Raw genomic sequence first — 25,231 nt, 5'->3', positions numbered from 1 at the left:
AGATAAAATCAGTAAAATTCTCCACAAACACAATATCAAGACAGCCTTCAACACTGACCAAAAAATAGCCAACATCTTAAGAAACCCCAAAGACAAAATCCAGCTAGAAAACCAAGGAGTCTATGAAATACCATGCAAAATCTGCCCTGCAACATACATAGGGCAAACGAAACAACGGACACCCAGCCAGCACCAATCAGCACCAATCTACCAATCATGATACAACCACCCGACCAATCATTCCACTTACTGAAACAAAACCAGCACTCCACACACACACACACCAAGATTTATAGAATATTATATATATATATATATATATATATATATATATATATATATATATATATATATATATATATATATATATATATATATATATATATATATATATATTAAAATACTTTAGAGTCCTTTAGAGCAGTGTTTCTCAACCTTGGCAACTTGAAGATGTCCGGACTACAACTCCCAGAATTCCCCAGCCAGCATTCGCTTTAGAGGACTTCTGTTTATCATATGTTCAATTTTAACAAATTACAATGGTTGCTGAATTGTCTTACCCCTACTACTTTTATGGAAATTGCATTTAGATTCCTGGATGATTATCAGGGCAATATTTTTTGTTAAACTCTGTCGAATTTCAGATGGTATCTTCCTCCACAACTCCTTAAATATATATTAAAAACCCCTTCAAAGATGGAATAAGAAAACAAATCATTCCTATGTATTTTAACAAGAGGGTTATGCTGACAGCATGTCTTCTCTCCATTGCTGCATTATCTGCCTTCCCTTTCTAGAAAGGATGTTTTATGCTGACATCAGGATATGTGAGTTACTGAAACTGTTTTTGGACACCACACTACAAAAAAGGATGTTGAGAACTTTGGAAAAAGTTCAGAGAAGAGCAACTAAGATGATCAAAGGCCTGGAGACTAAAACATTGGAAGAATGGCTGCAGGATTTGGGTTTGGCTAGTCTAAAGAAAAGAAGGATTAGGGGTGACATGATAGCAATATTCCAGTATTTGAGGGGCAGCAGAGGGGCTCAAATTATTCTACAAAGCACCAGGGGGCAGGACAAGAAAAATAGATGGAAACTAGTCAAAGAGACTAGTTCTCCCCGGAAGGGGGAGAAACTTCCTAACAGTGAGGACAATTAACCAGTGGGACAGAAGTTGCCTTCAGAAATTGTGGGTGTTCTATTACTGGAGGCTTTAAAGAAGAGACTAGACAGTCACTTATCTGAAATGGTACAAGTTTTCCTGCTTGAGCAGGGGGCTGGACTAGAAGACCTCCAAGGTCCCTTCCAGATCTATTCTAACAGTCTAGCCCTGTATTCTCCTGCAGTGTCCTTTAATTAAACACAATTAAACACAATGCAAACAAACATTTGTATATTGATAATTGTATAGACTAACCTTTATTTTGATAAAGAATGTTACATCTGGCATAAAACACTATGATGGAATTACTGATTGACATCCTTAGTAACTCAATTAGAAAAGTTAAAAACTGTCAGTAGAAGGCTGATTAAACAGAACAAGGGCTACAATTTTAGAAGCTATAATTACACCTCCAGAAATTAATTGTGGATCTGTAGAACTCAGGCAGCTGAACTGTAGGTGTTCATACTGTACATGTAACTATCAAATTATTCAAACTGCTTTTTCATTCTGAAAACTGGAGTGCTTAATATATTCTCATACAGGAATATCCATAGCTTAGTATTGGAAAGTAAGAGTATTTTTATGTCAATTCCTATTGTGTCAATAGGAAAAAGCAATATAAAGAATCATTTTAATTTGTCTGCTCCTAGTCACCTTTGAATTCCTTGACGCAGAAATGGTTTGCGTTGCCTTCTTCCAGGATATTTTGGGGATATCCAAATTTGTTTGGTCTAGGATTTCCAGGCGGTCTGCAATCCACCTATTTGATTCGTGCAAAATGATCAGATAAATAGAGATTCAGAGATGACCTGATTTCTTCAACCTGTGACGAATCCACCCGATTCATCTCAACAAAGTAACTTTGGTGCCTATGGGCTGCTTCAAGCCAGTAATGTGGAAGGAGATTTTGCAAAGCTGGCTGAAGTCCTTTCAGCTGGCTGCTTTTAGGATCGCCCACCGAGTATGTCAGAATCATTCGGTCCAGAAAGCACTTTGGCAAGCGTTGTGTCATTTGTTGGTGCTTGACATTCATCACATTTTAGGCTAACACTGTCAACACACTGTCTGCCCCATCCAAACTGCTTGGGAACAGCACTCCTTCCACAGCGCAGGGGAAAGGGTTTCAGAGAAGGCATCTGCTCTGGATGAAGCTTCAGGTTAAGTGGTTTTAGCACACAGTGCCGGGTTTTGTAGAATGTTCAACAAAGTTGCAGAGCCTGGAAGACATTCAGGATGCACTGGACAATTTAGCATCTATCACAGGCAGTCCTATAATGTGCATCTAGTCCAATGTCCAGTTCCAAAATTGCAGTTAGTTATACAAGTCTTATTTCGGAGTTCTGGTCCACCTTAAATTTAATTCAACTTCTGTAAACCGGAAGAGAAGCTGGGGGCCATCTTAATCTTTTGCAGAGAAAGTATTCTCATGCAGAAAATTATAAGGATATCACAATTTAATTATAATTGCATGTTAAAAAACCAGTGGAGTTGGGCCGAAATTATCTGGTAAGTCTTTCATTTAAGAAAGGTAGCTCTTCTACAGGCCCTTTACAGAGACAAGGCCTTAGAGGTAGACGGTTTTTGGAAAATCAGGCTACTTGCCACTCTTTAGGGTGAATTAAATTGCCTTAATATGACAAGAAGATTGTTGTCAAGGATGAGCAATGCACAATACAGTACAATACAACACAATACAGAATAACTATGTGGGCTGCTTGTGGATCTCAGATTTCCTGTTTTTAGTCCCAGAAACCGGGCCCCCAATTGCATTATCAAATCTCTATATAATGAGTGTCAGTTCTAGTGATTTTCAGTAGGAAAGGAAATATATTAATCCATATATAGATTTAATAAATTTTAAAATATCTAAGAAGTTGGAGGAATCAGTCTAAGAATCCTATTATTGTTCTGTTCATTGCAGCTGAACTGCTTTAGGACCTTTGACAGGGAGTGACAAAGCAGAGGAGAAACAAGGGAATTTGCACTGCAAATTTTAGATAATTGTGCAATCCAATCTTTGGACAAGTTTTTTTTACCAAGAGTGTAAAGTTGCCTGCCTCCATTTTTTACATGCACCATGAATATGAAACTTACTTAAAAAGAGACAGTGTTTTGATTCCACAGCGTCACCATAATCATGATTCCAGCTGGTGAAATCTGTTTGTGAATGAAAGAAGTACTAGACTATATTTCAAAATTAGTATAGAGTATGTAGTTGCAGAGGCTAAGACCAAAAAACACGGTAAGGTTTTGTAGTTCTTCCCAATTAAAAATACATACCTCTAAAACCAGAATATATATGAATACTTATTTGTTATATTTGTACTGATAAATAAATAAAGGAAGACTAGTATAGATCTATTTCAACCTATTTAGCTCTCATCAGCTAGCCATACCCTTACTGGGAATCGAGCCTGTGCTGTATTGCCTCTTAGGCAGATGTGTTAACCACTGAGCTACAGAGCTCGACTCCTTATCAGCCAAGCCAGGGTGAAAGGTATCTATTTAAAGTCACAACCCCCGGTATGCCCAAATATGGGAGGAAGATCACTACTTCCATTCTCTGTCCTTCGGCTCGTCACAAGAGACCATCCAGACAGAAACCCAGTATTTGTAATACTTATTTATATATATAAAAGGAAGCTGGATTGGAAGATGAGTAAGATTTTAAACCAGGAGGAAGAAATATCATTAACCTTTGTAACAATTACAAAGTAATAATAAACCTAAAGAAATACTAATAAGTAAAAGATAATTAATAGAATATCTAACAATATCTAATCAAATATCACTGTAAATTCCAGGTTACCTATTCCAACAGTCGACCCAAATTCTCCCCTAATAAAAATGTTGCTATGGTCACTTATCAAAAAAGAAGTTGAGCAGCTGAGTGGCATCCATAATTTACAATAAATGTCACAATGAGCCGGAGACTTTAATCCTGTACTGGCAATTATATCTTACCAAACACAGCAAATAAAAAAAAAGCGCTCTGGGATAAATTAAACTCATTTTTTAATTCTGTAAAGTGCAGGATTCAGAATGCAGGAATGTCTGAACTTCAGACTTGCAGAAATGTTTATATAAAATCTTTGTTTTTTCGGTTTGCCCTGTCATCAGCCAGACATTAGCAAAGGGTCAGGGATCTCTGTTAGGCTGCAGATGGGTAGAGACATAAAGCAGTCATAGTCCTTTAAATTTCTCTTCTAAGAGTTAAATTTTAATCCAATTCTTGAACCTTTACATATGAAGCTCCTGCCACAGAAAAGTGACAGGTAGATGCTTTAGTTTTAACCCATACCAAAATACAGTGATGTAACCAAGTCTTGTAACTATGAAAGAATCAGAGGGGTAGAAGGAGTGTTGGAGGTCTTCCAGTCCAATTCCCTGCCCGAGGGAAGAGTCCCTGTGCCATCCTAGACAAATGGTTGTCCAATATTTTGTTGAAAACCCGTAGAAATGGAACATCCGCAATTCTAGGAAGCAGGCTACTCCATTGGTTAATTAGTCACGCGGTCAAGAAATTTCTCCTTAGTTCCAAGTAGGACCACTATTTAATGACCTCCCACCGACAGTACGACTTCTTGCCCTGCCTTCAGGTCCTTTGGAGAATAAATCAACCCTCTCATCTCTGTGACGGCTGCTCAGGTGCTGGAAAACAGTTATCATGTAGCCTCTAGACCAGGGGCATCACCGGAGAAGTGGTGGGCGAGCACATGTGTGCGCAGGGACATCCCCACTCACATGAGGAGTGGGCAAGCATGTGTGCGCCACTCACACGAAGCTGTGCACATGGGCACTTGCCTGCCACTCATGCAGAACCATTCCCTCCCCCCCCCCCCCCGCCACCAGTCTGCAAAGCCAAAAAGATTGGGGAACTCTGCTTTAGATCCCTTATCATCTTAGTTGCTCTTCTCCGCACTCTTTCTAGGGCAACAGGGTGTAACAGAGTGAGCTCCCGTTACTTGTCCCGGCTTCTGCCAACCTAGCAGTTTGAAAGCATGTAAGTAGAAAAATAGGGGCCACCTTTGGTGGGAAGGGATTCCGTGCGCCTTCGGATTTTAGTCATGCCGACCACATGATCATGGATACGTCTTCGGACAGTCCTGGCTTTTCAGCTTTGTAATGGAGATGAGCACCGCCCTCTAGAGTCAGGAACGACTAGCACATATGTGCGAGGGGAATCATTACCTAAAATCATTACCTATTATATTTACAAGTAACTCGAAACAGTAAACATATCCAGCACACCTTCCTCCTCTTATTTTTTCACAACAACCCTGTTAGGTAGGATGGGCTCAGAGAGAATGACAAAGCCACTCTTCTAGCTTTCACGGCCAAGGTGGGAGAAAAATCATAATTTCTTATTTTCCAAAATGGTTTGCTCTATGCAATAAATAAGATTCCCAGGGCCCCCCTTGATTGAGCATACTGGTATGTGAGAATGAATTATTGTATCCTCAGGGTAAAGAAGTTATTCTATTTCCCTTTGTTTATTTTTTAAGCAAAAGATAATCCGTTTTAATTAAATACTCTATCATCTAATTCAGGACTATAAAACTCCCAGCTGGCGAGCCAGATGTGTCACATGCTGGCCACACCCACACCCGGCTTAGCGAATTGGGGGGAAGTCCCGATATGTCACATGACCCCCCCCATCTAATTGATGCTAAAGTTAAATGATGGATGTGGCTCCTGAGAAACTCTTATGTGTTCTTGTACATCTAGGTCAGTGATGGCGAACCTTTTTTGGCTCACGTGCCATAAGTGGGGGGAGTGCAGGGGGGGTCATGTGCAGGCATGCCACACCCATAATGCAATGTGTGACCCCCCAGTGTGCATGCACGCACTACAGGCGCGACCCCCATTTTTGCATGTTTTTTTTCACCCTCCCCAGACTCCAGAGGCTTTATAGGAGCCTGGGGAGGGCAAAAACAGCCCCCCCTCTGCTCCCCCGGAAGCCCTACGGAGGCTTCAGGGACCTTCAGAAGGCTTCCCTGAAGCCTTCGGAGCAGTCAAAACGTCCCTCTGAGCAAACCGGAAGTCCGTTCCTGAACTTCCGGTTTGCCTGTAGGGCCGTTTGTTTTCACTCCGGAGGCTTCAGGGAAGCTCATGAAGCCTCCGGGGGGGGGGGAGCGGGGGAGGCTCTTTTTGCCCTTCCCAGGCTCTTATAAAGCCTCTGAAGCCTGGGAAAGACGAAAAATGGCTTTAAAAAAAGGGTGAACTCAGCTGGCCAGCGCGTGCATGCGCGCTGGCTAGCTGACAGGGCAGCGCCTTGTGTGCCCTGACAAATGGGTCCACGTGCCACCTGTGGCACACGTGCCATAGGTTCGCCATCACTGTTCTAGGTTATTAACTAAAAAAATAAAAAATGGTGGTCTTATAGCAAATGGATGGGAATGTTAACTCCTAGGGAAGGCAAGTTGAACTTCCCCACAAACCTTCAGCCTGGGGAATTCCGCCATTGGCCCAACTGCAGAGAACGGCTTAAGCAAGGGACGCTGCAGCCGGGCAATGAGGCTGTTCAAGCATCCGCAGCCCCAGTTGGTGTCTATGGCTCAGCCCCACAAGTAGAGTCTCCCACCGGGCTATCAGGGAGATCCTCCTCCAGCCACCTTCAGGTTCTTCTGAAGGACCACCGTTGCTCCTACTCCCATGGCCTGGGCGCACAGTGTGTTCACACTCAGAATCCAGCTGGGTGTATCAGATGTGTTCACTGACTTGAGTTATTTGTAAAAATAATAAAGCTGGGGATAATAATTCATTAATTAAATAAGTAAGTACATAAAATAAGTGGAAGAGCAAATAAAAACAGCACAATTGTGGGTATCTACTATTATCACCCAATCTAGAAAATGTGACAAATGGAAATTGCACATATTTTAAAAATGTGAAATGGCGATGTGGGACTGTAATTCCCTCCATATATGTACATAGTCATTCCTTTCAAAGTAGCAGTTGTTTGCAAATACAGAAAAGGAGTAAAAAGCAATAACTCAAAGAAACTAAAGGCACACGAAAAACAAACATATTAGTGTGCATCAACACCATTTGGTAAACCTTTCTATTACTTTCCCATCTCCCCTTACACTGTATCCATACCCCACTTCATCCACTGACTTTTGTTCTTTACGCTTCCACCTCCCTCTCTCAGAATTTCATCAACTCCAGTTACACCTGTGTCAATATTCCTCTATTACTTGACTCATTCCAACTTAATGTATTGTTCTTATGGTTCGATCTCCGTTCATTCTCTCTCCGTGACTAAGTCATCTCAAAGTACTTTCTTCAAACAGTTTGGAGTTTATATCCTGTTTTTATTCACTGAGCATCCTTTCAAGCTTGGCCCTTCTTATTTTACTACCCACATTTATTCAGTATCTCATTTCCACTTCAACATTTTATATCACTCCTGACATATCCAACTCTCACTTCCAAATAACTGAGTAGAAGTATGTTATCCACACCTATTCTTTTGATAAACATTAATGTCTCACAAAACACCACATACCACCTACAACCTTTCTACTAGCATTTTTCTATCTCTCCATCTTTAGTAAACATTTCGCCAGGGTGAACAATTTAATTTGCTTGCTCTAGTTCTTCTCAATGTATGTTTATCTTGCGATTTTCTCTTCGATTTTTCGTGTTAAACACCGCTTCTGTCTTTGACGCATTAAGTTTCAGATTCGTACTCCTCTTTTCAATATTGAGTATCTAACATCATTACAAGTCATTCAGCTCTTCAGCCAACATGTGGCATGTATCTGAATACATAAGTACACTCCCAACATTTAATGTTATCACAAGTTAACACATCATCATCCAAAAGGATAGCACCCATTCTCGTCTTATTTCTGGCTCAATGCTGAACAATTTGTTAAGTAAATTGTGTACTGTATTTGCATGAATATTTTATGTACATTGAATTTACATTCAACAGTCAACTTTCGATTCACATTTGCACAAAACTTATGTAATTCAGTCATTTTCACTTTATTATACAGGCTGTGTAAATCCTTGGGCAATAAGTCTACTTTCCCACAGGCTTTTCTCAGTGAGTTGCTGCAAATTTGATTTGCAGATTTCTGCCTGGCATAAAGACGCTCCATTGACCTTCCCACATTTGTTCACTGCCAGTAATGAAAGGGTTGCCTGTAGATTTTCCTTTCCTCCGGCTAATTTTCTGTGCCTGTTTGGGATTTAGGGATGCAGTCAGACCACTTTCCCATAGTACAATTCAAGGTAGTAACTCAACAGCCAGAGACTCTTCTCTGGGGTTCCCACCTTAACAGCTTGAACTCTTACAGCTCTTCTTCCAGGGATGTTTCTGTCCGTATCAATTTGAAGAGGCCCCAGTTTTACCAATTTTGGGCAACATACCACATGTTAGTCCTCAAAACATTAATTCTTCAAAATCTTAATAGTCATGTTTAAAATGAAGGGGAAAGATAGCACTTCTATGCAGATTAGATTGTTCCTATATTCAAGAGGGGAGCTTGACCTTCAGGAAGTATTTAAGTCACTTTTTAAGGAGAATCTCAGTCCTTTGGTTGTTTTGAAGAAATAGGACAAAATGAGCAATAAGATACAAGGACGTGTATAATCTTGCTTATTTCCTAAGGGAAGACTTCGCCGGAGGAAGGAACATGCTCTTCAAAGGGCTTTGCGTGATGACTGGAATAGCAGATTGAAAAGATCTTTGTAATGTATTTTTTTTTACTGTTTTTATATTTTTTTTATATTGTGAGCTGCCCAGTCATACACTAAAACAGCAGTAGCAACAGCACTTAGACCTATATGCTACTTCACAGTGCTTTACGGCCTCCTCTAAGCCGCCTTCAGAGTCGGCATCGTTTCCATAAGGCCCCCAACAACCTGGGCCCCCATTTGAATGACCCTGGAAGGATGGAATCAGCATTGGGTCAGCATTGAGCTGGTCAGGATCAAACTCCAGGAGTGGGCAGAGTCACTCTGCAATACTGCATTCTAACCACTGTACCACCATGCCTATATACGTTTGATTGATAAATAAACAAATATTTAATTCCGAACTTTGTTAGATTGCTGTGGGCAGGAGTATTTAGTCCAAGTCCTACATGCATTCCTTAACAGATTGTAGCTTTCTGCCCCTTAAGCTCCTCCCACCCAAGAACAAGCAGCATTTATTTGCATTTATGATATGTGAATTTAAATACACTTCTTTCATCAGCTTTTGTCTTGTGTATGCCAAAAAAGGTTGAAGCATAAGCCTATTGAGGTACGTGTGGCCAAGTGAGAGGTTTTTCCAGTGATCCCTCTTTTATTTTAATCATTGTAGTGAGAAGCGGAAGCAAACTGTCCTCCATTTATAAGTAACTCTCTAGATTACAGCTGCACGTTTTGTAGAAAAAAAGGCTCCTCTTGCTTGTTTTATAAAGTTAAGTGGGAGGAAAACAGCATCCAGTACCTTAGCACCAATCAGCAGTAGAGTTGAATATATTTTAAATTAGCCCAAGATCAGAAACCTTCTCAAATTGTTTGATTCAATCAGAACACGAGGAGAATGTTGAAAAAGAGGAGGCCTCAGAGAAAGGAAAGGGAGAACTAGCTGCAGCTGAACACGAGAGGCTCAAATGTTAATAGCTAGGCAGCCATCAGGGCCCCATTCTGTTTTTTAATTTATTGAACCAATATCTGTGCCACATTTCTTCTAAAGCGAAAAATAAAGCCAGCAGCAGATTCAAATATGTCCTTTATCCTAAACCAAACAGGATAATCCATATGCAAATAAAAATCAGCTGCAGATAGTTTATGCCTATATAATAGAACCAAAGATTTTTTTCGCTTTAAGTTCTTGGTAGTCTTCCATTAGGGGATGCGATAGTTCAGCAGTTAAAGGCATTGAGCTTGTCAGCTGGAAAGCTGACAGCCCAGATTGGAGACCCAACATCTGTACAACAGGGTGAGCTCCCATTCCTGCCACAGCTCTTGCCTCCCCAGCAGTTCAACAGCATCCAAATGCAAGTAGATTAATTCCACTTCAGTGGGACGGTAACAACATTCTGTACACCTTTGGTGCATAGCCATGCTGGCCATATGACCATGGAAAATGTCTTCAGACAACACTGGCTCCTTGCGATGAGCACCGCACCCTAGAGCCAGACATGACTGGATAGGAAAATACTTTTTAGTCTTCCATTAACAGATAATGATTTTGAATTTATAGTTTTCTTAAACCATGGAAATATTTTTCTGTTAAAAATATTTTTTAACGTCAGAAACCTCTCCTCTTTCTTGATCCCCTTTCCCAAACCAGAAAAAATACATTTCAAGTCATTCATCAAAAGACAAATAATGCCAGACCTGTCTTGTACCAATTTTGTTTGTCTCTTCAATAGTCCAATTTGATGTTGGTTACCTGCTGAAAGGACTGTGTTGTAGTAGGAACCCTTTCAGCAGTTCCAAGAAGTCTCCACACCCATTTGCACTACTCAGGAGACCATGAGGACACAGATAATCCTCCAAGTAGCCTCAATGACTCTCTAAAAAATGCAGATGAGCAGCTGTCTGCAAGGAATATAAACCCTTCCACCATTCCCCACCATCCAGTCAGAGCTGAAGAAGCTTCTTGGATGAGAAGCAAAACATCTTCAAAGAAAAACCAGAAAGTCCAGTTGTCTCTTGAGAAAAAAAAAACACTTTTGGGATGAAATCTCTTACAATTTCTCAAATTTCTGCTGATTCTTCTACATACTGAATATACTGTGTACTGTCCCAAGTGTTCTTTCTTAAAGGCAACACAAACAGAATGTTGCTGTTTTAACAAGAGTAGGTGGGTCTCTCACAAGGCAATTTTTCTCTGTTAGTTTTGTCCAAATATCTCAAACTTATTTATCAAGTGCCTTCCCTGAACTTTTCACCACAGCAGAATTTTAATTCAAGTTCGAAATTTCAATTATTCTGTTCACGTTACTTAAAATGAGAAATTATTTGGAATCTTTCTACATTGATCCAAAACTTTGTTTGCAATTTTATCATCAAAACTTCTTCTCTATAAGTAAAGCACAGACAAATTGTTAGAAGTTCTAAGTGAAAAGTGAGACATTAAAAATGGTTGTGAATTTCAAGGCAATAAAATAATGATCTGATTGTGACCTAGATTAATATCTCCTATTTTAATATTTATTTATTATTAGACTTCTATGCAACCCATCTTACTAAGGCTACTCTTCTACCTTACATGACAGTTATCCTGAAGTAAATATTGAGTCCCGTCTGCCCTCATGTGTGAACTAGTATCATGATTTATTGGAACAAGTCCATAATTGTCATAGCAGCTATGAATTTATCTTCCATTACTGGATGATGCGGCCCCCAATCCATGTGCCAACTGGGGGGGAGGGTTTCCTGGGTTTCTAGCTGTTGCTGTTGTCCATCTGTTTGATCAGCAGGGCCCAGAGGGGGGTTAGCCCCCCCTGGCGTCATCCGCGGCTGCTGCCCTTCCAATGCCTCTTGGTTGCTGTTCTGGCTCCCCCTGGATGTTGAGATTTTCCAAAATCTCCATCACCAATTGGGTTACATGTCTCTTCAGACGACCCTCTCTCAGCGAGGCTTCATTTAGTTTCTCCTGGTCAGAGGGGGCTTCTAGCTCCAATTCCCACCCTGGTTTTCGGTTACCATGGGTAAGAGTGACTCCTCTGGTCTTTCCATCCCAGCCGTCTTTGTCCCAATGCCAATTGACCAGCGGGGCTTTTTTGGGTCCTCCAGGTTCGCCTCATCCTCTCCAACAGGGTACATGGAGCAGGTCTCCGGCTGGGGGGGGTAGGGTGTTTGACATCTTCCTCCAGCATTCAGCTTGCCCTTGTTCTCTGTTGTGTTCGGACATAGTTTGAAGGGTCCCCTCGGTAGAGCAAATGTTGTGTCTCCTGGTTGACCATTGTGCAGAGATGTTGCTTTATGTAAGGACTCCTCTCCTAACTTAAGAAAGTGAAGACTCTTTAAAGGTCAGCATATTTGCCACCAACAATCTGGGTCCTGATTTTACCAATCTTGGAAGAATGGAAAGCTGAGTCAATCTGAGCCAGTGAGAATTGAACTGCTGGCAGTGGGCAGAGTTAGCTCACTAATTCTGTATAAAGATAGCAGTCACTTCAGAAAATTCTTTTAAAAACTATAGGAATTTATCCTTCCTCTGGTTTGACTGCCTAACCTTTGTTAATGGCATGGTATTCCTTTGATGATAAAAAGAATATGTTGACCCTTTTTTGAAAAGGGTAGACCGGATGAAATTGTTATATGAAACACTTTGTCAGCTTTTTTACACCAAGAATCCTACAGGGTATGCAGAAATCTTGAGCTGGCTAGATTAAAATAATGGAAAATATTTGCAAGCCCAGCATGTATTTTTGCTTCTCAAACACTGAAAATATCTTCTTCTGTTGGCACACAACAGAAAATTGTCCAAAACTGGAAAGTGGGGGCTGAAGGAAACATAAAGTGATTTTAAATAAAACAGAGTAATTTAATAGGAAAATATCCTTCAAGTCAAACTCAACTTCATGATGAATACCCAGACACCTTACAAAACAGAATGTTTGGCCACTGCTTTTCTCTCGGATACGTTTTAAACTTTGCAGCCTCGCCTATTGTTCTTGGTTTCCCTGGTGGCCTCCCACCCAGATGCTCATGAGATCTTTTTCCAGATCAGCTAAATCATTTAGATACTGATCCAATATCCCACAATAGCTTGAAAAGAACGAGGGGACAAGCCAGAGACTTGGTGAGAAGCACATTTAAAGGAAGTAGGAGACAAAACCAGGGGTGTACAAAGCCAGATGCTCAAATTGCTTTCAGCAATGGAAGACAATCCCTGAGTTGTCTGCAGACTTGAGATACTGAGCTTTCTTGTATAGGCAGCCTCTTGGCACTTGCTCACGAGGGGCTTATTTTGCCCTGGCCGAGGGGCTTTGTCCTCCTACCTGGAACCTGGCTTTGCGGCCAAACTATTAAACAGTGAATGGAATATTTGGGGCCTCAAGCGTTGGTGCTCACCTCCTCTAGGAAAGCCACTGCATGCTTTATAGAACTGATGCTGCCTGGTCTGCTGCTTAGTGCATGGGCCAGATCTGCCTGTCAGCTATTAGCACATGGCGTTCCATGCTCAATTCTCTTTCACAGCAAAAGGGGTAATAAAGAAATCTGTTTATGATTCTGCAGTGAAATTAGCTATTAGTGCCCTGGTGAGTAATAAGGTGCTTCCACCTAATTAAAAGTCCTAATTGCTGTGACAAATATCAATTTTCCAGTGAGAACAACTTTAACTCAATGGTGAATACAGCCGATACGACCTTTACTTTACTTTATTATCATTGTACGTATATACGCAGTTACACATACAACAAATTTCACATAACACCCAGAGACCAGGCCCAACACACACAACAATCCCCAAACACACCCCCATTCACCAAAATGGCTCCTTCCTTGCCTTCTTTCGGGCCCAGAAGTGATGCCTCTGAGGGTCCCCAGGTGGCACCTCAGGCTGCCTCCTCCTGGTCAGCGGGAAAAAAGAGCAGCTCCACCCACTCTCCCCTCTCACTTCCCTCATCCCACAAGCTATTCAGGAGGTGGGGGGAAGTGCCCCTCGGCTGCCCCTCCAGGAGGACCACCGCATATCCTCCACGGGAGGGAGGTTGAAGGGGCGGCCGCAGGCGAAGAGCCCCAGGGGGTTTTGGCAGCCAGAGAGGAAGACTTCAAAGTCAGAGGAGGTGGTGGGCGGCTGATGTGCCTTGTTCTGACTTTCCCCGGGTGCAAAACGCTTTAGAAAATAAGGTTTTGGGGTTTTGGGGAGGGTTGTAAAGGGTTAGGTGTGTGAGAGAGAGTGGGGGGGGGGCGAGAGAAGGAAAGAGAAAGTAAGCGAGAGAAAGAAAGGAAGGAAGGGGGAGAGAAAAGAGAGAGAGACAAAGATAGAAAGAGAAAGAAAGCAAGATAGACTAGCTGATTGGTTTGCACAAGTGAAATGAAAACTCATATTTTTCATTTAGAGCAAGTGGCTTAAATGGAAGCAATCCAGCTCCATCAGGTTCTGAATATTCTTTCTTCCTGCTGCCAAAGTTCTTCTCCACTGGACTTTCTCAGACGGTCCATTCATTTTTCCTGCCCTGATGAAGGGACGTTCAAAGCCCTCATTTATCTTGTCTGAAGCTAATAAGACTCACTAGTAGTGCAAGGGAGCAGTAATTGCTCTGCAGCTAAATTTATGTGGGAGGGAGGAAGCTCCCAAAAAGGAAGCCAGGCAATTTATAAACAGCCTTCCTTATTGCACCCTTATTATGGTACTGCATATCAATCAGGATGGCTACTTCTCAGCATCTATTATGCCCAGTATATAAAGCACCTAGTTCAGGATAGACTTTTTAAAAGGGGGGGGAAGCCACTGTTTCTTTTTAGATGGAACAGTTCCTGCAGGAAAACAGCCATTAAATCAAAATGAGGAGAAATGGGAGATGACCATGTCCTTCTCATAACAAAATATAGTAAAGCCTCCCTCAGATATCAACTGTGACTTACAGGTTCCTGTTCAATGTGGAGACACATGAAAGAGCACGGTGGCTTTTAAAAGGTTCCTTATCCAAATTTCTGCTTGATCACAGCAGGCTTTGAATTCCTTGCTCTTGGTTGAAATGTGGTGTTATCGTAGAACGCAGAACATGGAATCATAGGGCTGGAAGGGACCTCACTGAAGATCTTCAAGTCTAATTTCCCGCTCAGGGCAGGAGACCTTATGCCACACAGATACCATACAATACACTGGTTGGCCAGTATATTGAAAACCTTTAACAATGGATCAGGGTGGGTTTTCATTTTTTTTACGTCCTATTCTGTGGGCATGGCCTATTTTGTGGATGTGGCTTAGTGGTCATGTGACTCTGGGCATGGCCAACTTGATGGCACTCACCAGGAGATGTCATGGATTGGGTAAAATGCGGTGAAGCTCACTTAACAACGCTCTTGCTTAGAAAAAAATTGGGCTCAATTGTAGTCATAAGTCAAGGACTATCTCTGCCTTCCTCTGCATGGCAACCTTGTCCTAGTAAACTCCTCCTCCTTTCTGGCAATTTTCCTCTCTGTTAGAGGCACCAAAGTAATCCAGATAATGTAAGGTTTCCTGCTGCAGCAGGGGGTTGGAGTAGATGACCTCTGAGTAGCCTTCTAGTCCTAAATTGCTGTGCTGTTTTTCTTTCTTTCTCCCTTCCTTTCCTCTGTGGGAAGCAACCATCCACCCCCACCAATAAAATATTACTCCCAGAAAGGCTCACTCCACATGCCTGCCAGTTAGATAATGAGCCTATAGAAAGTTTGGCTCCATTCACAGGCAGGGAATGATCCAAACCCTTTTAGAAACACAAAGCCCATACCGCACAAACCCCAAAACTTCAAAAATATAGAACTATATAAGAATCCTACCTTTTATCCAATTTGTTGTTGAGTTGACCCAGAAACAAACTGCTGAATATCACTTTGCAAACTTCCTTTTGAGCAGCTTTTCAATTTAAAGCAGGTTTCAACTTAAAGTTTGCAGCATTAAGACTTGTGGACTTCAACTCCCAGAATTCCACAGCCAGGCATGTTCACTTCCGATTTAAAGCAACAGCATTTTTTTCTATTTTGCTGAATCCTGATTAAAAAGTGAGATTCTTTCTTTTTCTTTTTCTTTTCTTTCTCCCTTCCTTCCTCCCCCTCCCCCCCTCTCCTTTAGTTTTTAAAACCTCTTTCCCTTGCCTGAGCCTGCAGGGAAAAGGGGCTTTAAAAAAAGCTTCTGACAGAGGTTCAGGGGCATGGCCAAGCCACCATTACTATCAGTCCGGTCTGGTATGCCAGATTTTCACTACCTCTTCTGGCGTACCGGACAGGACCGGGAGGAACCCACCTCTGCAATGGATCACTCACTGCTCCAGGAAGCAATTCCACTGATTAATTGTTCTCACTGTCAGGAAATTTCTTTTTAGTTCCAGGCTGGATCTCTTTTTAATGCGTTTTCACCCATTGCTTCTTGTTCTACCCTCTGGTGCTTTGGAGAATAAGTGAACCTCCTCTTCTCTTTTGACTATTTAAATGATGCTTTGAGTCTGTTGTGAACAGGGGGAAGTTCCGATTTTACTTGCATCCGATTGGCGAAGTTGTTTGACTGTAATGAGACACTTGATCACACGAAGGGGCACAGAACCTGAACTTTATTTGTAGCCTATATTGTAGTGATGCTATATGACTACATGAGGGAGCCAAACACCACAGTATCACGAATACCACTAAATTAAAGAGAGTTAATGTTATTAATCTTTAAATCTTAATTATATCTTGAGATAATGGTTACATAGAAAAGGATGGAGAGAAGAACAGCAAGGAAACCTGAACCCCTAGGAGTTATTTTGGAAGAATATACAACTAAACACATTAAAATCCAAGCAATGGGAGCAAATTAAATTAAAATTAATTTAATAGAATTAATAATTGATACATTTTCAAAGGAACTCTGCAAGGAGATACATCACTTACGGTGACCCTATCCTTAAATCTAAGGAGTTGTAATCACTTATCATCATCTTAATGCTACCCCTTCATTGATGGAACTACAAGAGCATTGGCCTTTTTGGCAGCTGCAGCACAAACTGGTTCATACTTAAATGGTGGCCCACTAGGACATATAAACCCCCTTTCAGTTACTACTGTTGAATCAGGTACCTCTGTGTTCGGTTTTTCCTGCCAAAGTGCAGGCCCTTACTTTCCTCACCACTAAATTGCAGTTTTTTGCTAGGGGCCCAATGCTGAAGTCTGTCAAAATCTTGAGTCTATCAATTCCCCCCAGCTTGGTGTCATGTGCAAATTTGATGAGTTCCTCTTCTACTGTCGCATTATCAGTTTACCATATTTCTGTAAACACTTCAGCAAAGTTTCCTAACAGTGAGGACAATTAACCAATGGAACAGAAGTTGCCTTCAGACGTTGTAGGAGCTTCATCACTGGAGGTTTTAAGAAGAGACTGGACAGTCACTTGTCTGAAATGTTATAGGATCTCCTGCTTGAGCAGGGAGCTGGACTAGGAGATCCTCAAGGTCCCTTCCAGCTGTATTCTGATACTGATTCTTAGGTTGATTACCATAGAAGAACCCAGAAATTGCAGATATTCCGAATGGAGATATGTCAGTCGTTTAATAATGCAGTTAAAGTCATTTGCTGTAGAAAAATGCCCAGGTATGCTGAATGGTATGGCCAGCGTTGAGAGTATTTTCTCTGCTTATCCTCATTAAAAAAAAACCAGAAGCAGACTAAAATTGACTTTTTTTCAGAAAGAATGATCAAACCATGAGAAAACAATATATACATAAATGTATTGTTTTTCTATGATGCAATATTGTATGAATGATTTTCCTATGTTTTCACTATGTGTTTCTGTGTGACATTCTCTAATAAAAGCTGTGCAGTAAAATGAGGCCCGTGTTCATACCAGTACTGTTCTTCCATATGTTGACCACTTGGGGTGGACTTTCAGAGGTTTTACTGTATATTCTTATTTATTTTTAGATCCTATTTTGTTCATTTTTTTTTCCTGATTATGTATGCATGTACATATGAGTTCTATTATATAGTTTTCTGCATCTGGCTTTACCTCTGTAATAAGATGATTTGATTTGACTTAGGCAGCAGATGCCCTGCAAAACAAGAATCAGGATACAGAAGAGTCTTGCCAGTGGTGGGATTCCATTTATTTTTTTTACTACCGGTTCTGTGGATGTGGCTTGGTGGGCATGGCTTGGTGGGGGTTCTTGTGACTGAGTGGGCATGGCCAACTTGACATCACTTTATTAACTGGACATTATTAAATTTAAACTTTATTTGGGATTATTAAAACTTGGACTCTGGAAATTTTAAAAAGGAAACATGGCGCAAAGAAGCTTCAGGAGAGGAATAGAGCAACAGTGACATCCACTGGTCAGGGAAATGTTAAAGGGAAAGTGAAGAGAGTAGAAAAAAGAAAGTGACTCTCTCTTTTTTTTACTTTGAACATTGTTACAAGATTGCTGCAAGACCCAGATAAGCTGCCTGCACCTGGGAATTGTTGATAGAAAAGAATTACAGGGACAAAGAGCGGAAACAGTGTAAATTATAAACACTGTGACTCCTGGACTGGATACAGACTTCAGCAATTGAGCAATAGAGCAACTGAACTGGGAAGTAACAGAGGTTGCTTACAAGGCAAGGAAGATTTTTATACTTCAGCCTTTAACTTCTCTTCTTGGGGTTTTATAATATGGTAGATACAATTCTATGGTCTTGGTGGGCCTTGGATTACAACTTGGTGTGTCCCTGTGGATTATAATTAATGACTTTGTGGCTAGCATAGAAACTGTTAAAAAGAAGAGGAGGAGGAGGAGGAGGAGGAGGAGGTAATTTTGGAGAAAAGAACCTGGATTATTTATTTATTTATTTATTTATTAGACATTTATAGGCCGCCCTTTTCCCTGAGGGGACTCAGGGCAACTTACAATCAAAAAGGAAAGGGAGTGTAGGACAATACAAAAAGAAATGTGCACAAAAGTAAATTAAACAGTAAAACTCAACATTCACTCAGCATTCGGGAGGGGCAAAAATAAACTTATCCCCAGGCCTGACGGGCTAGCCAGTTCTTGAGGGCTGTGCGGAAGGCCTGGACGGTGGTGAGGGTACGAATCTCCACGGGGAGATTGTTCCATAGTGTCGGGGCAACTACTGAGAAGGCTCTCCTCCGAGTAGTCGCCAGTCGGCACTGACTGGCGGATGGAATACGGAGGAGGCCAACTCTATGCGATCTGATGGGACGCAGGGAGGTAATTGGCAGAAGGCGGTCTCTCAAATAGCCAGATCCACTACCATGGAGCGCTTTATAGGTGGTGAGTAGGACCTTGAAGTGCACCCGGAGATCGACAGGTAGCCAGTGCAGCTCACGGAGGATCGGTGTTATGTGGGCGAACCGTGGTGCGCCCACGATCACTCACGCGGCGGCATTCTGGACTAGCTGAAGTCTCCGGATGCTCTTCAAGGGCAGCCCCATGTAGAGCACATTACAGTATTCCAGCCTGGAGATTATGGATATTTTGGGTTGACTTTGTGAAATATAGCACTTATAAATAGAAAGCAACTTGGGGTTTGGAAGTAAGAACTGGAAATAAGAAAGAAATTGATGGACCATATTAGATACATTTTATAATTAGACATTGTGGTGTACCACAGTGTTTGATTCATAGTACTGTTGACTGTTAGGGCTATTGATGGGCTGATTTTGTAAAATAAACAATTATCCAAAACATTTGTCTACCCTAAATTTTAACTCCAAATTATTAAAATGACAAATAATGCAAATAAAACAGGGAGGAAAACAACCTCATCTGCACCTTGCTCAACAGGATCCTCAGTGATATTGAGCCCTGTGAGCCAATGCTCACACTGACACCATGTTGCAGAATGAAGAGCTAAACGCCTTTCAGTCAGAAATGAAAAAGACGATGCAATCATTACAGGAATCACTACAAGGAGAGATGGCTAAGAATTATGAGGATATGGCAGATAGGATGCAACAGATGAGGGGGGGAAAAGGAATGGAAGACAAAATAGATAATTTCCAGCAAATAATTACTAAAAATGAACAATGGATCCAGAAAGTGGAAGAAAAGGCAGAGCAAACGGATTAAAAAGTAGAAGAGATGGAGAATAGACTCTCTAAGGTAGACCACGATCTTGAACGATCCATAATTACATTGGAAATGGATAAGGCAAAATATTTTTTAAGATTTCAGAATGTCGAGAAAGAAAAAGGGGAAAACCTTGTGGAGAAAATGGCAGAACTATTGGCAGAGGCATTGGAAATGGACTAACAGGAAGCTCTCTATGGAGTGGAAAAAATATTCAGAGTATATACAAGTTACCAAGAAAACAAACTTCCTAGAGAGGTGCATGTGAGGATTTTCAAAGAAGACAATGAGAGCAGGGATACTCCAAAGGGCAAGAGATCCACCATTGAAATACAAAGGATGAGAAATAGTAGTACTGAAGCAAATACCAAGAATGGTAAGAGATAAAAGAAGAGAGTATCTATTTTTGACAAAACAATTGATAAAATATGAGGTAAATTTCAGGTGGTTAATACCTGAGGGAATATTGGTGACCCGGAAAGAAAAAAGATGCAGACTAGACATGGTTGAGAGTGCCCAACAATTCTATGACCAGCACTTTACAATACAAGAGGAAGAAGAGAAAAAAGAGCTATTGGAGATCCTGGAAGTGATAGCAGAAGGGAAGATACAACAAGAAGCAACTGAAACAGAAGAAAAAGAGAGAAGGGAAAGAGAAGGAGCAAAACAGAAAGAACAGAGAGAAATAAGATCAACTAGGACAATTAAATCAATCTACAAGTAAAGAAGTAAACAATGGAAGAAGAAGTAAAATTATTACCAATTAACATAAATGGACTGAATTCACCAATGAAACAAAAAAGAAGGTTTGACAAATTAGAAAAATCAAAATCAAATTTAATCTGTCTTCAAGAAGTACATATTAAAAAACAAGACAGTAAGGTACTAGAGTAGCCCAAAATTGGGAAATTATATTGCTCATTAGCACAGCAAAAGAAAAGGCTCTATATATTAATGAAACAATAAAGGCTAGACAAAGTTTTGCAGATGAAGAGGGGAGAATATTGATGTTGGAGGTAACAATAAATCAAAAGCAGATATTGCTTATAGGGATATATATGCCTAATAATAGACAAGATGAGTTTTATGGAAAACTCCACAAGAAAATTGTAGAATTAGAATATTAAAAACGTTTGTATGGTAGGAGACTTTAATGCAATTGTAGATTCAGAAATTGACTACAAGAGTAGTAAAACAGGCCCCGTTTTTAATAGTTCAGTCAATGGGAGGGCAATCTCTGCAAAAGGTGGAATGAACTGCCTGTAGAAATTGGCAAATCCCAGAAAGCTCTGTAGATGTCTGCAAGTACTTGGAGTTTTCCAGTCTAATACAGCTTTCACTTTTCCTGGATCCATCTCTATCCCCTCATGGGAGATGCAATAGCCAAGGTAATCTAGTGAGGTTTTGTGGAACTCACACTTCAATAACTTTGCATATAGCTTGGCAGCTAGAAGTTTTTCCAGGACTTGCTGTACCAGCTTCACATGTTCTTCCAAGGTTTCAGAGAAGACCAAGATGTCATCGAGATAAACAAGCACTCCACAGTACAGGTGCTCATGTAGCACCTCATTTATGTACTACATGAAGACTGCGGGTGCTCCTTGTAGTCCAAATGGCATGAAAGCTGCCAAGAAGGCAGTAAAAAGTGGTCTTCCATTCATCTCCCCCTCTGATTCGTATGCGGTAATACGCCTCTCTCACGTCCAGCTTGGTGAACACCTTGCCTTTAGCCAAGTGGTTCAACATATCTTTCATGAGGGGGAGCGGGTAGGTGTTCTTCACACATGGCATTCAACTCCCGCAGATCAATTCAGAGATGAACCCCGCCATCTTTCTTTTCTCTGAAAGGCACTGGGGCTGCTACTTTCGACTTCACTGGTTCAGTGAAGCCCTGCTTCAAATTGATGTTGATGTACTTCCTCAATGCTACCATCTCCTTAGGAGTCATGGAGTACATTTTCAGCTTTGGCAGGGTAGCCCCAGGTACGAATTCTATTGCACAATCTGTGCCGATGAGGGGGAGGATAGTTGCAATCTTCCTCACTGAACACCCGCGCCAAGTCCCAGTAGTCTTTTGGTACTTGCCGGATCCCTGGGGGTTTTGCGTCTACTGCAGGTGCTGCAGGTTCTGGGCGGTCTGGGCTATTGGGTCCAATCGTCCCCAGGTGGCCCTTTGACTCCACCAGTGGTAGTGGCCCAAAGCCAACAATCAATTTCCTAACGCTGTCCTCTCAGTTTATTGTAGGTTCCCATTTGTCCAGCCATGCAAGCCCAAAGATAATTGATTCCTGCATTCTTGGAGCTATGATGAATCTGAGGAATTCTTAATGGCGGCCTATCTGTAACTTTTCCAATTCAGTAATTCGTGTAGCTACTCCTCCCCTAATTAGTGTTCCATCCACCTGCTCAAACCAAATGGGATGGTTATGTGTGTATGCCTAGCTGCTCCACAATCGACATGCTGATTAAGCATTGGGTGCAGCCGGTGTCCACGATTGTCCCAACCTCCCACCCCTGTTTCTGGCACTTGGAGTTTGGATTAGATGGTAAAGGGGTGGGTGGGTGCACTCACCATTGGGTCGTCTTCAGTATTCTCCTCCTCCTCTGAGGTGGAAGGGGCTTCCCCAATGGTCGGACTCTCTGTCTCTTTCTTTTCTTCCTCCATCTTCACTGAATTTTTGCACTGGCCAACATTGGCAGCTGGCTAAGGGGAGATGTGCCCCAGGCCCCTTTCTACTGGCTGGACTTATTTCCACAATTTGGTGGAGGGCCCATCTGCACTCCAGGATGGAAGGGCGCTGATTTTGGCTTTGCTCCAGCGGCAAGAGGTTGGGTCGATTCACTGGTCACTATGTGGAAGGAGCCACAATCTCCACTCCAGTGTGCTGCCAAGTCTCTGCTAGGGAAGGAGAATGTGGGCTGTGCCAGGGTACACTGAGATGGTCCTGAGCTAAAGAGGGCGTTGATTCCACTCACATTTAGCCGTCCAAATTGGTCTGGGTGGCCGGTCAGAGAATGACTGCGTGAGGGTGGCTGGGATCTGCATTCATCGGATCTGCCAGCCGATATCTGCTCTGACCTTCTCCAGTCGTGTGTCGGAGCTTCCCGGGCATCTCCCTGTCTCTCCAGCAGAAATTCCTTAGAGGTGATAAATCCTGAGGCTTTACCTAGCAGAAAAGGCAGATAATAGACAGGTAGTTTGAACATTTTCTTGTATGTTGCAAGTATTTCTTTCAAAAGATTTACGCAGCCATACAGTGACATTCAGAATGAAATGTTTAGGGAAATGATTCCTATATTTTCTCTTAGAGACATTTGAAGATTTAACATGTCCTCCTTTATATTATAATCATGTTTTTATTCCTCTTTTTCCCTCCCCCCCCCCGTGCTTCACAGGGCGATACAATTGTTTCCTGTGATTCTTATGGTGTACTGAAACTGTGGGATATTCGGAAGGGAGTCCCAATGATCTCCATTGATGCTGGTCCACATCCTGGCAATCAGGTGGCTTTTGATCCTTCCGGTAAGATCTTTCTTGACACAGGAGATATTAAGGACAAAGGTTTTAGCAAGGCCATTTGTCTGCAGTGCTGCAGGGCAGTGAGTGTTAAGAGTTTTAGAAACCTAATTAGATGTACTTCTACCATTTTCTTGTAGATATGTAGAACGGACTTGAGAGGTGAAAAATAAATAAAAATAAAATGTTGCTCTCATTGAAATTAATGAAATTAACAGAAACAAACCCATAGAAGAAATATGAAGGCTGCATAATATTCCATTTTTCTTTGATTCCAAAACTTATACCGTAGAACCTCCGGTCATGACTCTAATCTGTTCCAGGACTTGGGTCAGCACCCCATTTGGTCATGACTGGAAGCAAGACTGATTGCACATGTGCACACACACACACACACACAAAGGCGTGGCAGGGGAAATCGCTGCATCTGTGATTGATCGCCACCCGAGGATGTGTTCGTGAACAGAGTGAAACATTTAGTGAATTTTTTGGTCACCACTTGATTTGGTCGTGATCAGAAGCGTTCGTGACCCAAGGTTCCACTGTACAAATATTTCTAATAAATATTATTACAGTAGACTTTATTCATGCCATAACAAATGGTCTTAGATTTACAAGGAAATTAAATATGCATGAACCCATGTAAATGGGTTAGTTTTACAATGCTTCCAAGGGCAGAAATGGCACCTGTTGTCAAGTTGTGCTTTTTGTCCTTTAATATTGAAATAAGCACTCTCTTAAAACATTCAGGGATTTTTTTTAATGATGTTTAAAATTCCCTACTTGGAATAATTGCATTTTTGTACTATCACAATTAGACTCCTTTTCACAAATACCCAAAACTATCTCAAAGGAAAGTTTGGTACAAACTTGCATAGACTCATTTACACATATAAGCCTAATTCAGAAGACTCAGACAATTGTCTTCTAGCTACTAAAATACTCAAATCAATTAATCTAGATGTAAATAGAAGAGAATATATGTAATCAGGATTGAACTGTGGAGTTATTGGTGCTCTCTGAACTTGGTTCAAGTAGACAGCACCTGGTTAGATAATAAAACATTTCAGAGAACATAAAGAATTCCACAATTTAGATATCTTATTGTTCCAGGTATTGACCCATTCATAGTGAAATTCTAAGCCATCCTTACTAAAAATTACACATAGATACTATTCCTGAAGTATCAAACAGCCATTAGAATTGATAACTTGATGTTCCATGAATTTACTCAATCCATTTTAAAACTGTAAATACTGTGTATGTATTATCGCATTTGATAGCTGCAAATTCTATGGCTTAATTGTGTCTTCTGAAAAAAGGCTTTCTTTTATTGAATCTCATTTAATTTGAACAAATGATTCTTTTTGGGAGAAATAATAGTAATTGCTCTATTTATTTTGAATGTATAACTAATTGCAGAACTGAAGTAGACAAAAACAATTTAAAAATATAAAAAATAAAATGTCCATAACATATAATAATATCCACAGATAGGTAAGAACTTTTTTATTATTCTAATTTGCGAGTGAGCATTTTAAGCAAAAAAAAAACATTTTTAATGCTTTTAGAGAAAGAGAGAATGATGTTTTTCATTCCATGCAGCCTCTCTTAGAAGCAAACAAAAAATCTCTGGTCTTCTTCCTAAAGAGTTAATGTCAGCGTTCCAAATAGCATCCAAAATTAAATCAGAGTCCGAGGCAAAGTATTGCTCAAAGTTCCAATTTAATGAGAGCGCCATGTTGGCACAGCTGGTGGAAACCCAAATCTGAGCTTCCTGGTTTTTCCCCACCCAGATGAAAGTGCCTGCTCTTGCCCCCACACCCACAGGTCCATCTCATG

General features: G+C 41.1%; 1 protein-coding gene across 1 annotated transcript in view; it reads left to right on the top strand.

Annotated features, from left to right (window-relative positions):
- The window catches only part of SPAG16 (sperm associated antigen 16), a 112,588-nt gene that overhangs the window by 76,173 nt on the left and 11,184 nt on the right, over positions 1 to 25,231 (top strand). The window contains exon 15 of the mRNA XM_032237189.1: positions 23,269 to 23,395. Coding sequence (XP_032093080.1) covers positions 23,269 to 23,395 — 127 coding nt within the window. The remainder of the gene's footprint in view (positions 1 to 23,268; positions 23,396 to 25,231) is intronic.

Source organism: Thamnophis elegans, chromosome 1, assembly GCF_009769535.1.
Source record: "Thamnophis elegans isolate rThaEle1 chromosome 1, rThaEle1.pri, whole genome shotgun sequence".
NCBI classification, from domain to species: domain Eukaryota; kingdom Metazoa; phylum Chordata; class Lepidosauria; order Squamata; family Colubridae; genus Thamnophis; species Thamnophis elegans.
The sequence above is the reverse complement of the archived record's forward strand: the minus strand, read 5'-3'. Positions and strand labels throughout refer to the sequence as shown.